The sequence below is a fragment of the Sturnira hondurensis genome, unplaced genomic scaffold (genome assembly GCF_014824575.4).
Source record: "Sturnira hondurensis isolate 20B ecotype Veracruz unplaced genomic scaffold, ASM1482457v3 Scaffold0013378, whole genome shotgun sequence".
In the NCBI taxonomy this organism is placed as follows: domain Eukaryota; kingdom Metazoa; phylum Chordata; class Mammalia; order Chiroptera; family Phyllostomidae; genus Sturnira; species Sturnira hondurensis.
Genome location: NW_028086009.1, coordinates 1117192 through 1136939, shown reverse-complemented (window position 1 = coordinate 1136939; position 19748 = coordinate 1117192). Strand labels below are relative to the sequence as shown.

The 19748-nt window shown below is 39.9% G+C and overlaps 1 protein-coding gene and 1 non-coding gene across 4 annotated transcripts in view; one reads left to right on the top strand and one right to left on the bottom strand.

Annotated features, from left to right (window-relative positions):
- Positions 1 to 19748, top strand: part of KDM4C (lysine demethylase 4C) — a 404720-nt gene that overhangs the window by 29320 nt on the left and 355652 nt on the right. For all 3 annotated transcript variants that reach the window (XM_037061395.1, XM_037061394.1, XM_037061396.1), the window contains exon 2: positions 15981 to 16141. In XM_037061395.1, the coding sequence (XP_036917290.1) occupies positions 15998 to 16141 (144 nt within the window). In that variant the 5' untranslated portion in view covers positions 15981 to 15997. The remainder of the gene's footprint in view (positions 1 to 15980; positions 16142 to 19748) is intronic.
- Positions 6890 to 6995, bottom strand: LOC118997651 (U6 spliceosomal RNA). Its single transcript, XR_005068704.1, has one exon. It is a non-coding gene; the product is annotated as a U6 spliceosomal RNA (small nuclear RNA).

Sequence of the window (19748 nt, the reverse complement as noted above, 5' to 3'; positions counted from 1 at the left end):
TTCAGGATAGTTAAGATTATGTGGTTATGCCTTCCAAAAGTATTACTCTTTTACAAAGGTGTATTAAACTAGATGTACAAGAACAATGGACAGACCTGGTTTAAAAATATTTCACTAATGAAGTTACGGCCCTGGGACATGACTACATCTCATGACATGCCCAGTTAGGAATTTACGATTTATTATAGTATCCCCTTTTTTGTCCAGTGTGGACACAGAGAGAACATAAATTGATAAAGCAAATATGGTAAGATATAATTAGATGAATCTGTGTAAAGTGTTCATAGGTTTTTTCTATTCTTGCAATTTTTCTGTTTGAAATTATTTCTGAAGAAGTTAAAAAATATTACTTATAATAGCAACAAATAAAAGAATAAACCCACAGAGCTTTGTGTCTTTATTCAACTCAAGTTAAACGCCCTCATTGATCTTACATTTTCCTAAAGCTGGGGGTGGGGCAGGGACATTATGGAAGAGATAAGGGAAATAGTTATGTTTGGCCATGAGGAAAGACTGGCGATTTTTTTTTAAGATTTTTAATTTAATTTTAGACAGGAAGGGAGAGAGAAAGAAGGGAGAGAAACATCAGTGTGTGAGAGACACATCAACTGGTTGACTCTTGCACGCCCCTCAATGGGAAACCTGGCCCACGACCCAGGCATGTGCCCTGACCAGGAATTGACCTGGCAACCCTCTGCTCTGCTTCACAGGCTGGTGCTCAATCCACTGAGCCACACCATCCAGGGCTAGACTGGCAATTGTTGACCTTAACATTATTTTTATGCCTGTATTATAATATACAGAATGGTTCTTTATTTAAAAATTTGATTTTTTTAAAAATATTTTATTTGTTTATTTATCTTTAGAGGGGAAGGAGAGAGGGAGAGAAACATCAATGTATGGTTGCCTTTTGTGCGTTCCCTGCTGGTAGTTAGCCTGCAAAGAACCGGCCTGCAACCCAGGCATGTGCCCTGACTGGGAATCGAACTGCGATCGTCTGGTTCACAGGCCCGCGCTCAATCTAAAAATTTGATTTTTTTATTTTGTGTTTTTTACGTTGCCATTTATCCCTCTTACCCTCTTCCACCGTAAACTCTGCAATCACCACACTGTTGTCCTGGTCCATGAGTCCTTTCTCTCTTTTTTTCCCTCAATCCCTGCACCCCCAGCACACCCCTCTCCCCAGAGCTGTCGGCCTGCTCTCTATGAGTCTGTCTCTATTAAGCAATATCAACTTTTTAAAAAATATTTTATTGATTATGCTGTTACAGTTATCCCATTTTTTTCTTCCGTTTATCCCCCTCTGCCCTGCACCCCCCTCCACCAGTATTTCCCCACATTAGTTCATGTCCATGGGTCATATGTATAAGTTCTTTGGCTTCTCTATTTCCTATACTATTCTTAATCTCCCCATATTTTGTACCTACCAGTTATGCTTCTTATTCCCTGTATCTTTTCCCCCATTCTCCCCCCCATCCGCACTGATAACCCTCCATTTGATCTCCATTTTTGTGACTCTGTTTCTGTTCTAGTTGTTTGTGTAGTTTGTTTTTGTTTTCTTAATAATAATATAATTTATTAATTATGCCATTACAGTTGTCCCATTTCCCCCCCTTCATTCCCTTCCACCCTGCACACCCCCTCCCACCCACATTCCCCCACTTTAGTTCATGTCCATGTGTCAAGTTCTTTAGCTTCTACATTTCCCACACTACTCTTGCCCTCCCCCTGTCTATTTTATCCCCACTGTCTATGCTACTTATTCTCTGTACCTTCTCCCCCCTTCTCCTCCTCCCACTCCCCTGTTGCTAACCCTCCATGTGTTCTTCATTTCTGTGACTCCGTTCCTGTTTTAGGTGTCTGTTTAGTTTACTTTTGTTTTAGGTGTGGTTGTTTTTTAAAATTTATTTTTATTTTTTAAATATATATTTTATTGATTATGCCATTACAGTTGTCCCATTTCCCCCCTTCATTCCCCTCCACCCTGCACACCCCCTCCCACTCACATTCCCTGCTTTAGTTCATGTCCATGTGTCTTCAGCTTTAACATTTCCCATATTATTCTTGCCCTCCTGTCTATTTTCTGCCTGCCATCTATGCTACTTATTCTCTGTACCTTCCCTGCCCCCCACTCCCCTGTTGCTAACCCTCCATGTGATCTCCATTTCTGTGGTTCTGTTCCTGTTCTAGTTGTTTGCTTAGTTTTTGCTTTTGCTTCTAGTTGTTTTTGTTTTTGTTTTAGGTGTGGTTGTTAATAACTGAGTTTGCTATCCATTCACTGTTTATATTTTTTTAGTATTTATTTATTTTTAGAGAGAGGGGAAGGGAAGGAGAAAGAGTGGAAGAGAAACATCAATGTGTGGTTGCCTCTCATGTGTCCCCTACTAGGGACCTGGCCTGCAACCTAGGCATGTGCCCTGACTAGGAATCAAACCAGCGACCCTTTGCTTCACAGGCCCGTGCTCAATCCACTGAGCTACACCAGCCAGGGCCACTGTTCATATTTTTTATCTTCTTTTTCTTAGATAAGTTCCTTTAACATTTCATATAATAAGGGCTTGGTGATGATGAACTCCTTGAATTTGACCTTATCTGAGAAGCACTTTATCTGCCCTTCCATTCTAAATGAAAGCTTTGCTGGATAGAGCAATCTTGGATGTAGGTCCTTGCCTTTCATGACTTGGAATACTTCTTTCCAGCCCCTTCTTGCCTATAAAGTCTCTTTTGAGAAATCAGCTGACAGTCTTATGGGAACTCCTTTGTAAGTGATTGTCCCCTTGTCTCTCGCTGCTTCCAGAATCCTCTCCTTCATTTCAATCTTGGGTAATGTAATTATGATATGCCTTGGTGTATTCCTCCTTGGGTCCACCTTCTTTGGGACTCTCTGAGCTTCCTGGACTTCCTGGAAGTCTATTTCTTTGCCAGATTGGAGAGGTTCTCCTTTATTACTTGTTCAAATAAGTTTTCCACTTGTTGCTCTTCCTCTTCCCCTTCTGGTACTCCTATGATTTGGATGTTGGTATGTTTAAAGATGTCCTGGAGGTTCCTAAGCCTCTCCTCATTTTTTTTTTTTTTGAATCCTTGTTTTTTCATTCTTTTCTGCTTGGTTGTTTCTTCTTTCTGGTCCACTCTCTTGATTTGAGTCCCAGTTTTCTTCCCATCACTATTGGTTCTCTGTGCATTTTGCTTCATTTCACTTAGTGTAGTCTTCATTTGTTCCTTTAATTTGTAACTAAAATCAATGAGTTCTGTGAGCATCCTGATCACCAGTGTTTTGAACTGTGCATCTGAAAGGTTGGCTATCTCTTGGTTGCTTAAAAGTATTGGCTCTGGGGCTTTGATTTGTTCTTTTAATTGAGCCATTTTTGGCCAGGTTGTGCCTGTTACATATGAGGGGCAGAGCCCTAGGTGTTCACCAGTGCGGGGCAACCCAGTTGCTGGATTGTGATGCTGTATGTGGAGGTGGGGTCAGAGAGGGAGCAATGGTGTTTGTTCCTCTCTCTCTGGGGTTTCAGTCCCCTCTGCTGCTTCCCACAAGCAAACTGGGCCTTTCTGATGCTGGTTCCCGGGTGGGTGGGCTTGTGTACGTTCTAGGACCATGTGGGTCTCTTCAGAGAACTCTCCTGTGAGGCTGGGGGTCTCTCCTGGCACCTTTTCAGTTGGTGCTTTTAGGCTTTATTTCCCAAGGCTGAGGCCCTGGGTTGTGGGGTCTGTCTTACTGCCAATTTTTGCCTAGTTTATCTGCATGTGAATGTGTAGCCGTGGTCAGCCCCGTACCACCTGTGCTCCCCGGTCTGGCTGCCACTGCCTTTTCCTGCTGCAATCCCTCTCCTCCAGCTGCTGACTTTGCCCTTCTTACCAGTCTGGTTGACTGGTTGTCGAACTTCCATATAGTTCAATTTTCTTTGTTGTCCTTAATTTTGGTTGTGTGAGGAGGCACAGTGTTCCCACCTATGCCTCCATCTTGGCTGGAAGTCAGGTATGGTTATTAATAACTGTGTTTGCTGCCTTTCACTGTTAAAATTTTTATCTTCTTTTTCTTAGATAAGTCCCTTTAACATTTCACATAAGTAAGGGCTTGGGGATGACGAACTCCTTTCACTTGACCTTATCTGGGAAGCACTTTATCTGCCCTTCCATTCTAAGTTATAGCTTTGCTGGGCAGAGTAATATTGGGTGTAGGTCTTTGGATTTCATGACTTTGAATACTTCTTTCTGGCCTCTTGCCTGTAAAGTTTCTTTATAGAGAAATCAGCTGCTCGTCTCATGGGATCTCCTTTGTAGGTAACTGTCTCCTTTTCTCTTGTTGCTTTTTAGATTCTCTCCTTATCTTTAATCTTAGGTAATTTAATTATGATGTGTCTTTGTGTGTTCCTCCTTGGATGTGATTTCTTTGGGACTCTGAGCTTCCTGGACTTTGTGGGAGTCTATTTTCTTTGCCAGACCAGGGAAATTCTTCATTATTTTTTCAAATAAGTTTTAATTTCTTGCTCTTCCTCTTGTCCTTTTGGCACCTCTGTGAATCTTCCTGCACTCCTATGAATTGGATGTTTAATGTTGTCCCAGAGGTTCCTAATCTTCTCTTTGTTTGTTTGTTTTTTAGAGAGAGGGGAAGGGAAGGAGAAAGAGAGGGAGAGAAATATCAGTGCGTGGTTGACTTTTGTGGGCCCCCTACTAGGGGCCCGACCTGGCCAGCAACCTAGGCATGGGCTGTGACAGGGAATCCAACCAGCGACCCTTTGGTTCTCAGGCCAGTACTCAGTCCACTGAGCCACAGCAGCCAGGCTCTCATTTATTTAAATTCTTGTTTCTTCTTTCTGTTCCAGTTGAATGTTTATTTCTTTTCTGTTTTGTTGAGTCCCATTTTACTTCCCTTCACTGTTGGTTCCCTGTATATTTTCCGTTATTTCACTTGGTATAGCCTTCACTTTTTCCTGTGTTTTGCATCCATATGCAACTATTTCTGTGAGCATCCTGATTACCGGTGTTTTAAAATCTGCATCTGATAGTTTTGCTACCTGTTTGTCACTTAGTTCTTTTTCTGGAGGTTTGATCTTTTCTTCCATTTGGGTCATTTTTCTTTGTCTTGGCACACCTGTTACGTTGTAAGGGGGTAAACTCCACTGACCACTTTGATGTTGGTGTAATTTAATTGCTAGAATGCAGAGTAACTGATGTCTGTTACAGTAAACTTTTGTTTAAGTTGGTGCTTCAACCTAAGGATTTGGTCATGGCTTCATTAATCAACATGCTTGCTGGTCATTGTATTGTTAAGAGATGAATGGAAACTTTATCCCAAGAAAAAAGATGGTAAGATTTCTAATAAATAGGTGTTTATAGTGTTGCACATGCAATGATTGAATGGAATTGTCTTCCCCCCATTTTCTAATACAGTAGGCCTACCCTGGCTGGTGTGGCTCAGTGGGTTGAGTGCCAGTGATTCCCAGTCAGGGCACAAGCCTGGGTTATGGGCCAGGTCCCCAGTGGGGGTTGTGTCAGAGGCAGCTGATCCATGTCTCTTTCACACATCCATGTTTGTTTCCCTCTCTTTCTCCTTCCCTCCCCGCTTCTCTAAAAATAAATAAAATCTTAAACAAAAAAACAGTGTAATACAGTAGTCATCCTCTATGACTTTCTGTGTTTTTTTATGCGTGGTCAACCATGGTCTGAAAATATTAAATGGAAAATTTTTGAAAAAAATCAATTTACAAGTTTTAAGTTGTACACCAACCATTCTGGGTAGCATGATGAAATTTTGTACTACCTTACTCTGTCCTACCCAGGATGTGAATCATTCCTTTATCCAGTGTATCTATGCTATCTATACAGTACAATAAGATATTTAGAGAGAGATCACATTCAAATAACTTTTATTACAATATATATTGTTATAATTGTCCTGTTTCATTATTAGTTACTATTTTTAATCTCATACTATGCCTAATTTATAAATTAAACTTTATCATAGTTACATATGTATAGGACAAAAATTGTATATATAGGTTTTGGTACTATCCACGGTTTCAGGCATCTACTAGGGGTCTTGGAACGTGCCTCTTGGGGATAAGGGGTACACTATTATAATTGCCTATTTAATGTAATCTGATTAGTGATAAAGGAACTTTGACATTCAGCCACTGAACTTTCCAAGTTTAAAATAATAGGCAGCCCTGACTGTAGTGGCTCATTGTCCCACAAAGCCAAACGTCACTGGGGTCACTGGTTCACTTCCCAGTCCGGGCACATGCCTGGGCTGTAGGCCAGGTTCCTGCCTGGTTGAAGGAATGTGAGAGGCAAGGGAAAGATGTGTCTCTCATTGATGTTTCTCTCCCACTCTTCCTCTCTACCTTATCCTCTCTATAAAAATAAGTCAATAAAATTAAAAAATGAATAGTAGGGTGGACAGAAAAAGTCTTGCCTGTTGAATCTAAAAGGTTCAGTGTTTTAATTTATGCCATTAAAATATTTTATTGTTGCTCAAGTACAGTTGTCTGCATTTACCCCCCACCACTCCCCTCGACCCCAGCCATCCTTCCCTCCCTCCCTCCCTTGATTCCACCCCTCTTTGGTTTTGTCCATGTGTCCTTTATAGTTGTTCCTGAAAACCCTTCGCCCCATTCCCCCATTATCCTCTCTCACCTCCTCTCTCATTACTGTCAGATTGTTCTGGATTTCAGTGTCTCTGGTTATATTTTGCTTGCTTGTTTGTTTTGTTGATTAGGTTCCCCTTAAAGGTGAGGTCATATGGTATTTGTCTTTCTCTGTCCTCTAAAATGAGGACATTTTCAGGTTTATAACAGCAGAGTACAGATATGTATATGTGTACATATAAAGCATATCAAAGATACTTTGTTCTAGTTGTTCTATTGCTCTTTTATTTTTATTTTTAAAAAATATGGAGTGCTCCACGAATTTGCATGTCATCTTGTGTAGGAACCATGTGAATCTTCTCTGTGTCCATCTAGTTTTAGTGTATGTGCTGCCCAAGTGAGCAAGATACTGTTCTTTTAATTGTATTTTCTTTCTTTTTGCATTATTCTAGTGCTTTCCTATGCAAATATCTGGTGACCAGTTGATGATGCATGTAGTTTTCATTCATATCTATTGTGTCTTTTATTCTGTAGTAGTCCCTTGTTCTCACCCTTGCTGAACTCCCTCCCCCCAGTCCTTCCACTCTCTTCTTTGATTTCTGAAATGTAGACTGTCGCAGGATTTGCATATTGCTTTCTTGTGGTGCTGTTTACTTTGTTTCTGTAACTCCTGTATGTCTTGAAAATGAGTTGGATTTAATGATTTAGTTTAGATTCTGATTTACTTTTTAAGGTGAAAATGATTGGTAAGTGATGCTACATATTTTCCATTGCTTCATATCATGTCTGCTTATTCCACTAATAATGAGCCTGATTTCTTCATTTTAAAACTTGCTATTAAATTGTTGCCTCATGATTTGAGCATCCATTAATAATATTTCCCTAGATTCTTTATTTTATTAGGGATTGCATTATAAAAAATGGTGATCATGTAATTCTGTTTTTTCTTCTGCATTTAATAGCTGGGCTTTTTCTATAAAAAAATTTCCACCATGAATTCTTCACTTACACTAAAATAACTGTTCAGGAAAGTCAAGATAAGGGCTTTATTCCTTTTCTTCAATTATAAATATTTGGAGTGATGCGTTGATGCATTCTAGTGGTGATCGATGCTTTCTTTAAAAAAGGAATACTATAGACTTATGGATTTAAAAATATTTTATAGTACATTTATTTCATTATGGACTCAAGTTTTATTGTTTTGTTTAATTGATTATATTTCATTACTATCCTTATTTGTTTTGATAGTCAATATTCCCCAGATTTAGCCAATGAAGACTCCTTGAGGTTGACTATTACATGTTTCTCCTGTCCTTCTCATTTTTGAGTATTTTTAAAAAGATTTTATTCATATATTTTTAGAGAGAGGGTAAGGGAAGCAGAAAGAGGAGAGAAGTGTCAATGTGTGCTTGCCACTCAAACTCCTGCTACTGGGGACCTGGCCTGAAATCTGGGCATGTGCCCTGACCGGGAATTGAACCAGAGACCCTTTGGTTTGCAGGCCGGCACTCAGTTGACCTGAACCATGCCAGTCAGGGCTTGAGTAGTTTTTAAAAAACTTTCTGGAACAAGATATTTCAGGCTTACTTTGTACTTTTTCTTGCCCTGATCTGGAATCAGTTTTTACCCAAGAAGCCCTGGTTCCTCTTAGTGGAAAATGGTGTTTAGAAACCAGTATTTGAGAGCTCATTGCTACTGGAGTGGTACTGCTCCCAAGATCTTTCAGTAGGCACAGCCGAGGAATTTTCTATACATACACATATATACATGCACTTATGTACACACATATATATACACATATCATGAGTTTACACCAATATTTCAAAATTCCAAAATAATGCCATAGGTTAGCTCTAGTTCTCTCCCTCTCTGTATTTGTAAATTCCTTTCTCTGACAGTGAGAAACCCGGCCTCTGTTTTCAGCCAGCACTATCCAATCTCCTCTTGCTAGTGCTGCACTTGCGTGGATTTCCTCTATCCCAGTCAGGCTCTCATACCCTGTATGGGGCCACCAAGGCTATTTTTTTCCGATGAACTTCTTATGTCCTTTTGATGTGACTCCCATTAGTTGTTGTTGTTTTAACTTTTATTTTGATATAAATTCAGACTTAGAGAAAATTTGCCAAAAAGTACAAAAATGTTCCCCATATACCCTTCATCCAGATTTTCCAAATGTTAAACTTTTTCCATGCCTGTCACTTTCTTGATCTTGCTTTTATCCTGTTATTGTGTATGTGTGTGTACACACATATTGTTTTCTGAATCATTTGAAAGATATAATACCCCTTTACCTATAACTGTATCATCATATATTTCCTAAAAACAGGGACATTTTCTAACCACAGTGTGTTTTCTCAAGATCAGCATGTTAATCTTGACACAATACTATGATCTAATCTATACATCTTACTCAAATTTCAACATTTGTTCCACTAATATTCTTTAGCAAAAGAAAAGAGAAATATTTTTGTTTTGATTTTTGGTCCTGGATCTGAGAATCACATAACACATTATTAGTCTTTTTCAATCAAGAACTGTTCTTTCTTTGTCTTTTATGACCTTGACATTTTTGAAGAGTACAAACCACTATTTTAAAAAAACTGCTTACTTCTAAGCATGTCATCTAATTCGATCTTTTCTGATGTTTCCTCATGATTAGATTTAAGCTGTACATTTTTAGTAGGAATAGCCCTGTAAGTGCTGTGCCCTCTCAGTGATGTTGTGTCCTTCTCTGTGTGCCACATCAGGGGACATGTGAAGTCTAATTTTTTCAGTACTGATTGTAGTTTTGAAGTGCTATCCAAGCAAGCTTCCTGGAACAACATGTTCCAGTCACATCTTATACATTCCTTTCTTTTTTTAAGAAATGTTTTATTTATTTTTAGAAAGAGGGGAAGGGAGAAAGAGATGGAGAGAAACTGCATGAGAGATACAGAAAATTACATCCAATGCATTGGTTGCCTCTTGCATGTCCCCAGCTGGGGACCTGACCAGCAACCCAGGCATGTGCCCTGACTGGGAATTAATCCAGTGACCTTTCTGATTGCAGGCTGCCACTCAGTCTACTGAGCCACACCAGCTAGGGCTCATCTCCCTCCTGCCTGTTTTGTAAATCTAGCTTCCTTTCCTACCTCTTCTTTTCCTTGCAGGTAGCCATTTTTATTGGTTTTGGTCTTGTTTCCAGTACACAAAATAGAATATTATAAACTTTGTTCTATACTTTGCTTTATTAATATAATAGAATAATTTGGAAATCACTCCAGATCTTTGCTTGGAGATCTTCCTTATTCTTTTGATGTTGCCTGTCCTGTGTTGGAAGAACTAGCTTGATTCAACCAGGCCTGTATTGTTGGACACTAAGGTAGTGTAAGAGCTAGAGAAAGGAAAAGCTAGGAAATGACAGATAAAATTAAAATTTGACTCAATGTTTTTGAAAAATTGACTCGAGGCTGAAGTAGACACAAATAAATTAGAAGTTATATGTAATCAGTTATTGGAGGAGGTTGCATGTTTGCATCTAGAATCAGTTAGTTTTTGAGCATGTCATGTAAGACAAAAATGCTTCTCCTGATCCACTGCAGTCCAGGCCTAGATATAGTTTGACCCAGTAAAGGATGCACACTGGGTGAAGCCAGGAGTGAATCCTCAGTGTAATTTTGTTGGTTCCAACATTGTCTTCTGCATGCTTACTTGAGATGATGACAGCCTGTGTGCTCGCGTTAATCTTGCCAGATCTTTGGTGAACAAGAGAAGAGGAAGCCTTCCTCAGTCTGTGCAGGAAGATGACTTGTGCCTGCTCTCATTTACCAAGAGTATAAGAGAGGCCATCATAGACTGATGAAGAAAATTTACATATTTACTTGCATCATTTTTCCTCAGGAATGTTCTCCTGGGACTCAGCCTAGAATCTCTCAACTGCAGTAAAAGAAACTTTTGCATAGATTTATTTATTTATTTTTGTCTTGGTCTTCTGTCCAGGAATCATCTCTTCAAGCCCATCTTTCTGTTCCTGCCCTTGGTATCTGTAGGCTGGTGAAGCAAGATGAAATGGTGATGTGAGAGGGACCAAAAGGATAAAGCAAAGCTGCCCGAGCCTCTGGGAGCCGAGTGAGGCCTGGCTCTGGCAAAAACAACCAGTGGACTAGGCTTTTTTTTGCTGTCTTGCTTTTTAACTTACAGCACTAGGCCTGTGGCTTTCTGAGATGACAGAAAGAGGCAGCCTTTAAAGCCAGTTGTCCTATTGTAGCTCAGTATCTGAATAGGTGCGCTTATGGCTAATGTAGAGTTTTCAAGGTGGCCTGCCACTTCCCTTTTCTACCCAAGTCTCAGAGTATTATGAGCTTCACTATTGATAAAGCTGGATTGTAGGGAATGTTCATTCTACATCTTTCTCTCCAGTCTGGCCCTAGATGCCTGAATTAGTTTCCTAGTGCTGCTTCAACAAATTAGCACAAAAATGTATGGCTTAAACTGAGAGAAATTGATTCTCTTACAGTTCTGGAGACTAGGAGGCGAACGGGACGGTGTCATAGATCTGTGCTTTCTGTAAAGGGTCTAGGGGAGAATTTGTTCTGTGCCTTTTTCTCAACTTCTTGTGATTGCTGGCATCCCTTGGTTCGCAGCTGTATGTCTGGTCTACCTCCATCATCACATATTGTTCTTCCCTCTGTGTCTGTCTTTTCCTCTTTTTAGGACATCAGCGATACTGGACTAGGGTCCACCCTAACCAAGTATGACCAGATCTTTAGATTTGTAAAGACTGTTTCTAAATGGGGTCACTTTAATAGGTATTGGGGGTTAGGTTTCAACATATCTTTTTGGGGAACACAGTTCAACCCATAACCGTGCCTGGCCAAAGCAGTCTGAAAGCGAATGCTTCCTTGAGTCTCTGTGAGACCCAGAGACTGGTTGAGCTGCAGTTTTGGAACTCAAAGGCCAGGCTTCCAGTTGCCTCAGGTGTGGCCTAGGCTCTGCCTCCAGTGAATTTAGCACAGGGAACTAGAGTAGAGCAGGATAGTAGCACCTGCTTGGCCTGAACCATGGCTCGTTCCATGTAAAAATTTCAGTGTAGGAATGGAGGAGTGAGTGAGGGGATGTCCTGGCCTCTAGGGTTTGGGTTAATCTTCAAGAGGAATCATGGAAGAGGCTGGAGTAGTGCTCTCTTCTAACACTAGCACAGCTGATAATTGTGCCCTCATTCATTTTCTTCCCAGCCCAGTGCACTCTCTGTCTACCCAACGAGTGCTGCATCTCCCAGGGGCTGCGCTCTACAGCAGATCCAGAAATGGTTTCTTCAAGGGCAGTTAGCAGTGCAGACCAGTTCTGAGGCAGGCCTCATCTTAAAAACTAATACTTCTAGGATGAAAGCAATCAGTTTTTACTCACAGAAACTGTATATAAGGAAAACAGTATAGAGCATAGATTTATATTTAGCAGGAAAAAGCTTCAGCCAAGTAAAGCTTATATAAAGAGTAAGAAGAATAGATATTTTTCCTTTATGATAAGGTAAAATTTACAGATAAGAAACAATGGGAGAGTTATATAAGTCTGAATTAGTGCTAGACTTTACTTAATGAAAAAGATCTGTAGTTCGTTAAGGAAAAAATTATTAGGGTACTTACTATAAATATGGTTATTTGGTTTAGGTCTCAAAAACATTGAGACCAGCTCTATAAAAGCAAAATAACAAAGATACTGTTGTCAATCTCTGGGGACTCAGTCTCTAAAGAGGTGTAGCATTGAAAAAAATGATGATTACATCAGTTTCAGCTGAAAATTATACAGAAGCTTTTTGCGAAATATAACAGCCCTTCTCTGACTAGGAAACATTGCAAGAACATTTTAAATCTACTTTTCTGCTTGGCTCAGAAAAATAAAGAAAAAAGAGAAAGAATGAGTGCTGGGAATTTGATTCTAACATTATTAAGTTTAATAATGAAATGATAAATGTGTACTAGGAAAAACTTAAGGAACAGAAAATAAACTACCTTTTAAGGGTAAAGAAAATAAGTAGGTAAAATGAAATGAAAATGATTATAAATATTCAAAAGTGATCAGTACTACTAATAATCAAAGAAATGAAACTTAACAGCAGACTTTTTTTGCCTGTCATATTGGCAAATATTTGAGTGGTTAAATTAATATTAAATTTTTAGAGGCTTTAGCATTTAAAATTTTTTTAGCTTTTCAATTTTATGATGATTGTATAATTTTTATTGACCCAATCTAAATTTATAGATTGAAAAGGTCTAAAACATAAGCTAACTGGGTCTTCAGAATATGTATCTACTTGGCAGGTAGAACATTGTGTAATTGAGGAAGTAGTGACACTAGGGAGAAGCAAAGCACGTTTTACAGACCAGTCAGCAAACCAGGTCAGGGGCTGAGGTTTAATTCTGATCACTAGTAATTTGCTGTGTATCTTAGTCTCATTGCTTCAGTTTCTTGTCAGAGCCAATGTTCTGATTTTTAGACCAAAAATCTTGATCCCTATTTTTCTCACTTCTGTCAGAAAATTCTTTCAGAATGTATCTTTAACCCGACCACTTCTCACTGCTTACCACCGGTTCATGCCATCATTTTATCTTGCCTGGATTGGTGTAAATTTCCTCTGCTTCTAACCTTGTCCTTTTTTGATACAACAGCTAGAGTGATGAACCTGCTCACTTTTCTGCTGAAAATACTCCAGAACAGTTTCCTTAGAAAGATGTGTCATCTCCTTGAATAGAGCATATTAGAGTATCAAGAATGGGAATGTGTAAGAAAGGGAGGGTCAAGATGACTTGCCCTCTCACTCAAAGTAAACACCAAACTCCATTTCTCCCTGTCTCTTCTCTCATCCCCATCTTCCTCTCCCTCATCTCCTCTCTTAACCATTCTCTCCTTTGCTACACCTAGTTCCAGTTACACTCACTTTTTTACCATTCCTTTGAAGAGCCCCAGCGGCTTCTTGCTCTTGCCTCAGCCTATACTGCTCTTCTTCCAGATACCTGTATGCTTTAGTCCTTCCTTTAGGCCCTTGAAATGCCTCCCCAGTATAAATAACTCCGTCCCCTCTTTGTGCTCTATCCCCTTAGCTGGGTTTCTTCTTCAGAGCACTTATTTATTGTCTGCTGGACTCCACTATTGTTAGGTTTTGGATTCTTTCCTTCCTGAGTGCCCACCCAGCTTTTTGGCATTTGTAACTACTTGTTGAGTGACTGGCTGGATTTCTAGTTCCTTCTGTAGTGGCTTCTTCCTCTGCTTAGAGAAATATGCAGACCACTGTTATTTTTTGGCCACAGGAGAAGTAAGGCTGCATTCCCTGTACCAAATGTTTCTATGAAGGTAACCTGGGGACATCTACTTTCTCACTGCTCAGATATTTATATTCTATTATTCTTTACCAGAATGGCAAATGAATCTGTTTTATAAGTAACGTTTCTGTGTTTGGGACCAGTGTTTTCCTTTTCCCTGCATTTGGTATTATTTTATGTAAGTATTTAGTAACATTTGGTATTTGTTCCTTCATTTAGTTAGCAAGTAGTTATTGTAGCAGATATTATGGACCAGGCTGGGTTGCAGACTGGATGTTAGGGTTTAAAGAGATGGGTAGCCTGCCTTTTCTTTGAGAAGCTTAGAGTTCATTGTGTGGTCAGAAGTGCTAGACACTGGAACAGGCAGTCCTATAAGAGGAATGCAGAAAGGAAGGTCAAAACACACAGATTTATCATATAGGCCTGCTACAGGGGGTTGGGAGTCTCATCAGTGGGCAGGAAGGAATTTGCCAGGTAAGGAAACAGGTAAAGGATGCTCCAATAGGAGGAATTAGGGCAAAGGCATAGAGAGCTGTACTTGTTCAGAGAAGCACAAATCCATTTGTACTGCTGAAGCAGAAGGTATAATGCAGGCTGTGGTTCAAGGCCATAATAGTCATGCAAGGGACTGATCTGGACACCTCTAAGGGGTTGTGTATAACCTGTAGAGAGGTGAGACTTCCATTCTGCAGCCCATGGATTTGGGCATGAGTACCTGTGCAAGTGGGTGAGGAATGTGGCCTGGAAGGCTTTATCTTTTGCATGCCCCCTCCCATTGGCAGGGAGAATACTGAATATTTTCTACTGTGTATTAATATACCTCCTTGCAGATTAGTTTTCCTTTAGTTTAGAAATTCTGAAAAAATGGCAGAATTTAATTTTGATGTAGGTCATTTTCCTCACTTGTACTTGGTGAGACAGATGCTTTTCAAACCTTAGATGAGTGGTGACTACAACTTTATTTGTAACCCTGATTTGTTTTAACCTACTATTATCCCATTGCGTGTTTTCCTTTTATCTACTCCATCCCTCATTTCTCAATGTCTCTTTTTGTTAGACGAATTAAATTTATAAAAAAAAACAATGAAAGGATTTGTTGTTTGAGCTGTTGGATGCCAGACATATTGCTGCATCTGAAAGTGGGATGGGTGGGACTCCTTCCTGAGGCAGGCACACCAGTGCTTCTCATTCACCTTTGAGTTCCCCATGCCTGGTGTTCAATAAATGCTTGTTGAGCAATCACCTATTTATTGGTGGAAAGATTAAGTATGTGCTTTTGTAGCATACCCTGCTGCCTACTTTCCTTCTTTGATCCCCTGGAATCTTTTCTTTCTAAGATCCAGACAGACTAATCTCCCTTCTCCATACCCTCAATAGTTCCAAATATTTCTGCTGCTGGGACTGTTCTTTCTGTCATCTGGCAAACTCCTTTGCCTGTTTGAAAGTCTTAATTCTATCCCTTTTTGAGGAACCCGGGTGGTATTAGTTATTCCTTCCTGTGCTCAGTTTTGCATTGTAGTTTGGCCTCTAGTCAGTGAGCTTGTATGGTGAAGATAAACCTTACCTCTTTCTGTGTCTCCAGTACTTTAGCCTGGTTACTGGCTATTGTAGGAAAGCATGATAAGCACACCTGAGTAAAGTCTGCTGGGGATGTTGAACATTGTCCATCTTCTACTTAACCTAGACTGGGCTTTTATACAAGTGTATGTATGACAGAGTCTGTTTCAGAACTGGTACATAGGAACAACACTTGTACTTGCTTGCAAAGTGAGAAAATTAATTCTCACTAGGAAGGATTTTGAGGAGGCCAGTGATAATAATTAGGTCAGTGATTCAATGCCAAGAATAAGAGCTTGAGAGGAAGAATGACTAGAGGCAGTATCCACCCCTCCCCGCCCCTTGCCCCTCTGCTCCCCTGGCCCGACCCCAGCAGTCCAGAAAGAGATGAGGGATAATAGGGTGGTAGAAGGGAATAGTACCTAAATAAAAGACATGTTGCTGGAGGAGCTCATGTACCATTTGGGAGAAATGATCACTAGTGATCACTTAATCCTGTAATAATTCATTGCTGATGACCATGTCTTCCTCTCTACAGAGACTACCCCAGCCACCATGGAGGTGGCAGAGGCAGAGAGTCCTCTGAATCCCAGCTGTAAGATCATGACCTTCAGACCTTCCATGGAGGAATTCCGGGAGTTCAACAAGTACCTTGCATACATGGAGTCTAAAGGAGCCCACCGTGCTGGTCTTGCCAAGGTGCGTCTCCTCAGATCCTTTAAACCAGAATGATCACTTGGCCTTTCAGTTATGCTCTTAATCTTCATGTTGTGGGAAATTGTTTTTTCCAAAGGAAAGAATTTATAAAGTCTTTGTTATTATTCCATATGGAGGGATCATTTGATTTCTTCAAAGAATAACTATCTTATTTTTTAAAAAACAAAAACAGTTCATAGAAACCAAAAGGACCTCTATATGAGTTTTAGAGGAGGGAAGGTGTTCGTAGCTTTTGTCAGTTTCCCATGGAGGACAGTTATTAACCCGGAGCTTTACTACTACTCCCCTCCCTCCTTCCTCCTTTTCTTCCTTCTCTCTCTCTCCTCTTTTTTCATTCTGTGTTTTTCTTTCTCTCTAAAAATGTTTTAACAGATTGTTTGAGATATAATTCACACACCATACAATTCCCCCTTTTAAAGTGTGCAACTCAGTGGTATTTTGTATATTCACAGAACATCATCAGTTCATCACCCATACCTAATTCCAAAACTTTTCTTCACCCCCAAGAGAAGCTATATCTGTTAGCAGTCACTCTATATTCCCTGCTATGCATCCAGCCCTGGGCAGTCTACTTTCTTTCTCTTAAAGATTTACCTGTTTTATTTTGTTTTTAGTTATCTGTTTACCCAGGGTGGAGTGTGCATACTAGGTACCAGGCTCTGTACCACACATTGGGGGAGGTGGGGAATGGAGCAGAACAAGTTCCTGCCTTTATAGAGCTTATATTCAAGTGGGAGCATCTTTGGGTAGTGAGATAAGGACATTCAAGTAGAAATCCATATAGTATAAAGAAACCAACCTTTCAAGATGTGGGGACAGAAAGTACAGCAAGTCCAGAGACCTGGAGGCTGATTTGAGCTTCATGTATGGGAGGAATAGTAAGGGGGTCTGTGGAGCTGGGGCTCAGTGTGCAAGGGAAGAGGGTGGTAAGTAAGGTGAGAGCCCTGAAAGGGGACAAATGGTATTGGGCTTGTCCAGCTACAGGAAGTGTAGTAGGAAGCATCAGCATCTTGAAGCAGAGTAGAGGAGGACATGGTAGCTGTTAGTTTGATTATTCGTTATTTTGTGATATTATTTTGTAAAGATCACAATGGCTCTTATGTGAAGAATGACTTTGTTGGGGGAGGCAGAGCAGCAGCAAGGAGTCTTCCCAGGGGTAACTGTGATATGCTCAGAGTCATAGGAGTGGTTACAAAGGTCCCGAGGACTGCGTTGCAGGTTTGCACCTATAGACCCAAAGTTGCAGCTTTGAAAGAGATGGTCTCCTTTGACTTCAACTTGAGATGGATTGTGTGTCCCTTCCATACTGGAAATCTCTTTCAATTGAAAAGTTTCCCTTAGTAGCATTTACTTCATTTCATTATTGTTTTAAATATTAAATTCATAATCTGGGTTTCTGTAGGTTTGTTGGCATCACCATGTAAGTTTCTGAGCTCTCACAGAGCCCACTTGACTGTGGCTGGGTCTCAAGTTCTTCTTGGAATCCCCATCTCTGTGGGAAAGTCCTGTAGCTTTGAGAGCAGACTGGTTGAGGAGAGAGCTTCCAAAATTGCAGGGGTCAATGTTCAAGTCCTTCTAAATAGCATTATGGCTGCTGCTGCTAGTAACCCGGCTCATGGACTGTTCTGACATCTGTCCTCTGAAGCCTGTCGTTCTGTCATATATGGTTCAGGTGCCTCCTAGAAAAGATTTAAAATTTGGAGACATCAAGTTGAATGAAGATTTATTAGGGTTTGGTGAGAGATAAAAAAGAAGATAAAACAGAAAGTAATGGTTTATAATGAATTTCTCAGATGAGTGATTTTAGTTTAACCACTTTATTGGGTTAGTCCTTTAAAACATCCCATTTTTGGAACTTCAACACTTCCAGATTATTTTGGAAGAGAGTAGTCATTCTTTAAATATTTTATTTATTTATTTTTAGAGAGAGGGGAAAGGAGGGAAAAAGAGAGAGAAACATCAATGTGTGATGGCCTCTTGCACACCCCATACTGGGGACCTGGTCCACAACCCCGGCATGTGCCCTGACTGGGAATTGAAGTGGGGAACCTTTGGTTTCACAGGCCTGTGCTCAATTCCCTGAGCCACACCAGCCAGGGCGAGTAGTCATACTTTAGTTGAAGAGAATGATAATCATTTCAGAGTCATTTGACAAACACAGTTTTGATCATAAACTCGCAATGAGTTAGCAAGAAGTTTATTTGGGTGGAGGGGAGTTGGGGGTGACCGTCCTTTTCTTTGGGTTCTGAATGCAGTCCTTTGTCCTGTTCTTCTCCCCCTTTTGTTTCTTGAAAACATACATCATATGGTGTTCCACTGAGATTAGTGAATGTCCTGTAGCAGGGTGGCATGTTTAGTAACACGAGAAGAGGAAGCAACAGCTTCTCTCACAAGGATTGTCAGGCACAAGTGCACCTGTGCCGCCTTTGGCATCATGGAACATAATGAAGTTAATGAGAACTATTGTATAATTAGTTTTCTGGATGTTGAACGAAGCACACCTGAGTCCAGACCTTTTTTAAAGTGAGATTCATCGAGCATGTTGGACGTATTCATTTATTTAACTTGTGATACTTTCCTTTTACTTATGTTAGGAATACAATGAGGTGTTTATTTTTAGTTATCTTTGTCATCTTTTCTGTCAAATCACATAAACTCGGTTTCACCTATTTCCCCTCTTTTTCTGGAAGTTGCAGAAATGTAAATATATAAAACTATCAAATCATATCAAATTGTGGAAATCAAAGCTATTAATGTTGCTAGTTTGTTTTGAGGGCTAGCCCTGGGGAACAGAACTGCCCATGAGAGTCTTTGTAATGCATCAATTAATGAATGTATTGGTTTTGATTTGTAATTTATAATTTGAAGAAAATAGTTGAGTAGTTCTTCAGTTCCTCCAGATGTGACTTTGGTCTCAGATTATAGTCTGCCTTGGTTTTTCTTTTACCAACATCTTTTAGGTTTATATGTTAGATTTAACTTTTATTTCCAGAGTAAGAGGTTTTATACCCTAAGTTTCTCTCTACAAAGTTGGTGGTCAATTTGGGAAAGTGAAAAGAGTGACTACCTTCTTAAATGTGAATTGTCTATTGTTTTTGTGGAGGAAGGTTTTGATGAACCATTATTATATATAAAATGGGTGGAATTCTTCCACAACAATAATCTGGACATGGGCTCCCCTGAGCCATAGATTATGGACATTATGTAGTTTCAGGAATAGCCTAGCAAGTACACTTAGCGATCTATGCCCTCAAGGTGAAGAAAGATTATACAAAGCACTATTCTTCCTCTAGCTCTTTCCTCAGTAGTAATAGCAGATGGTAGTAATAGCAATTTATTTTAAGATAAGTAGTGCAAATACAGGTTTCAGTCAAAATTTTTCTACTGGCTATTGAGCTTAGGCTGAGGTTGGGAAAATTCTAATACAAACTACATAATTTTATTTTGATATAATCAGGAAGGTAAACTTTAGGAATAATGAGTTTTCTTCATTTGATTGATTAAATATAAGAGTTTAGTATTGGCTGATGTGGCTCAGTTGGTTGGAGCATCGTCCTGTAAATGAGGGATTGTGGGTTTGGTCCCCAGT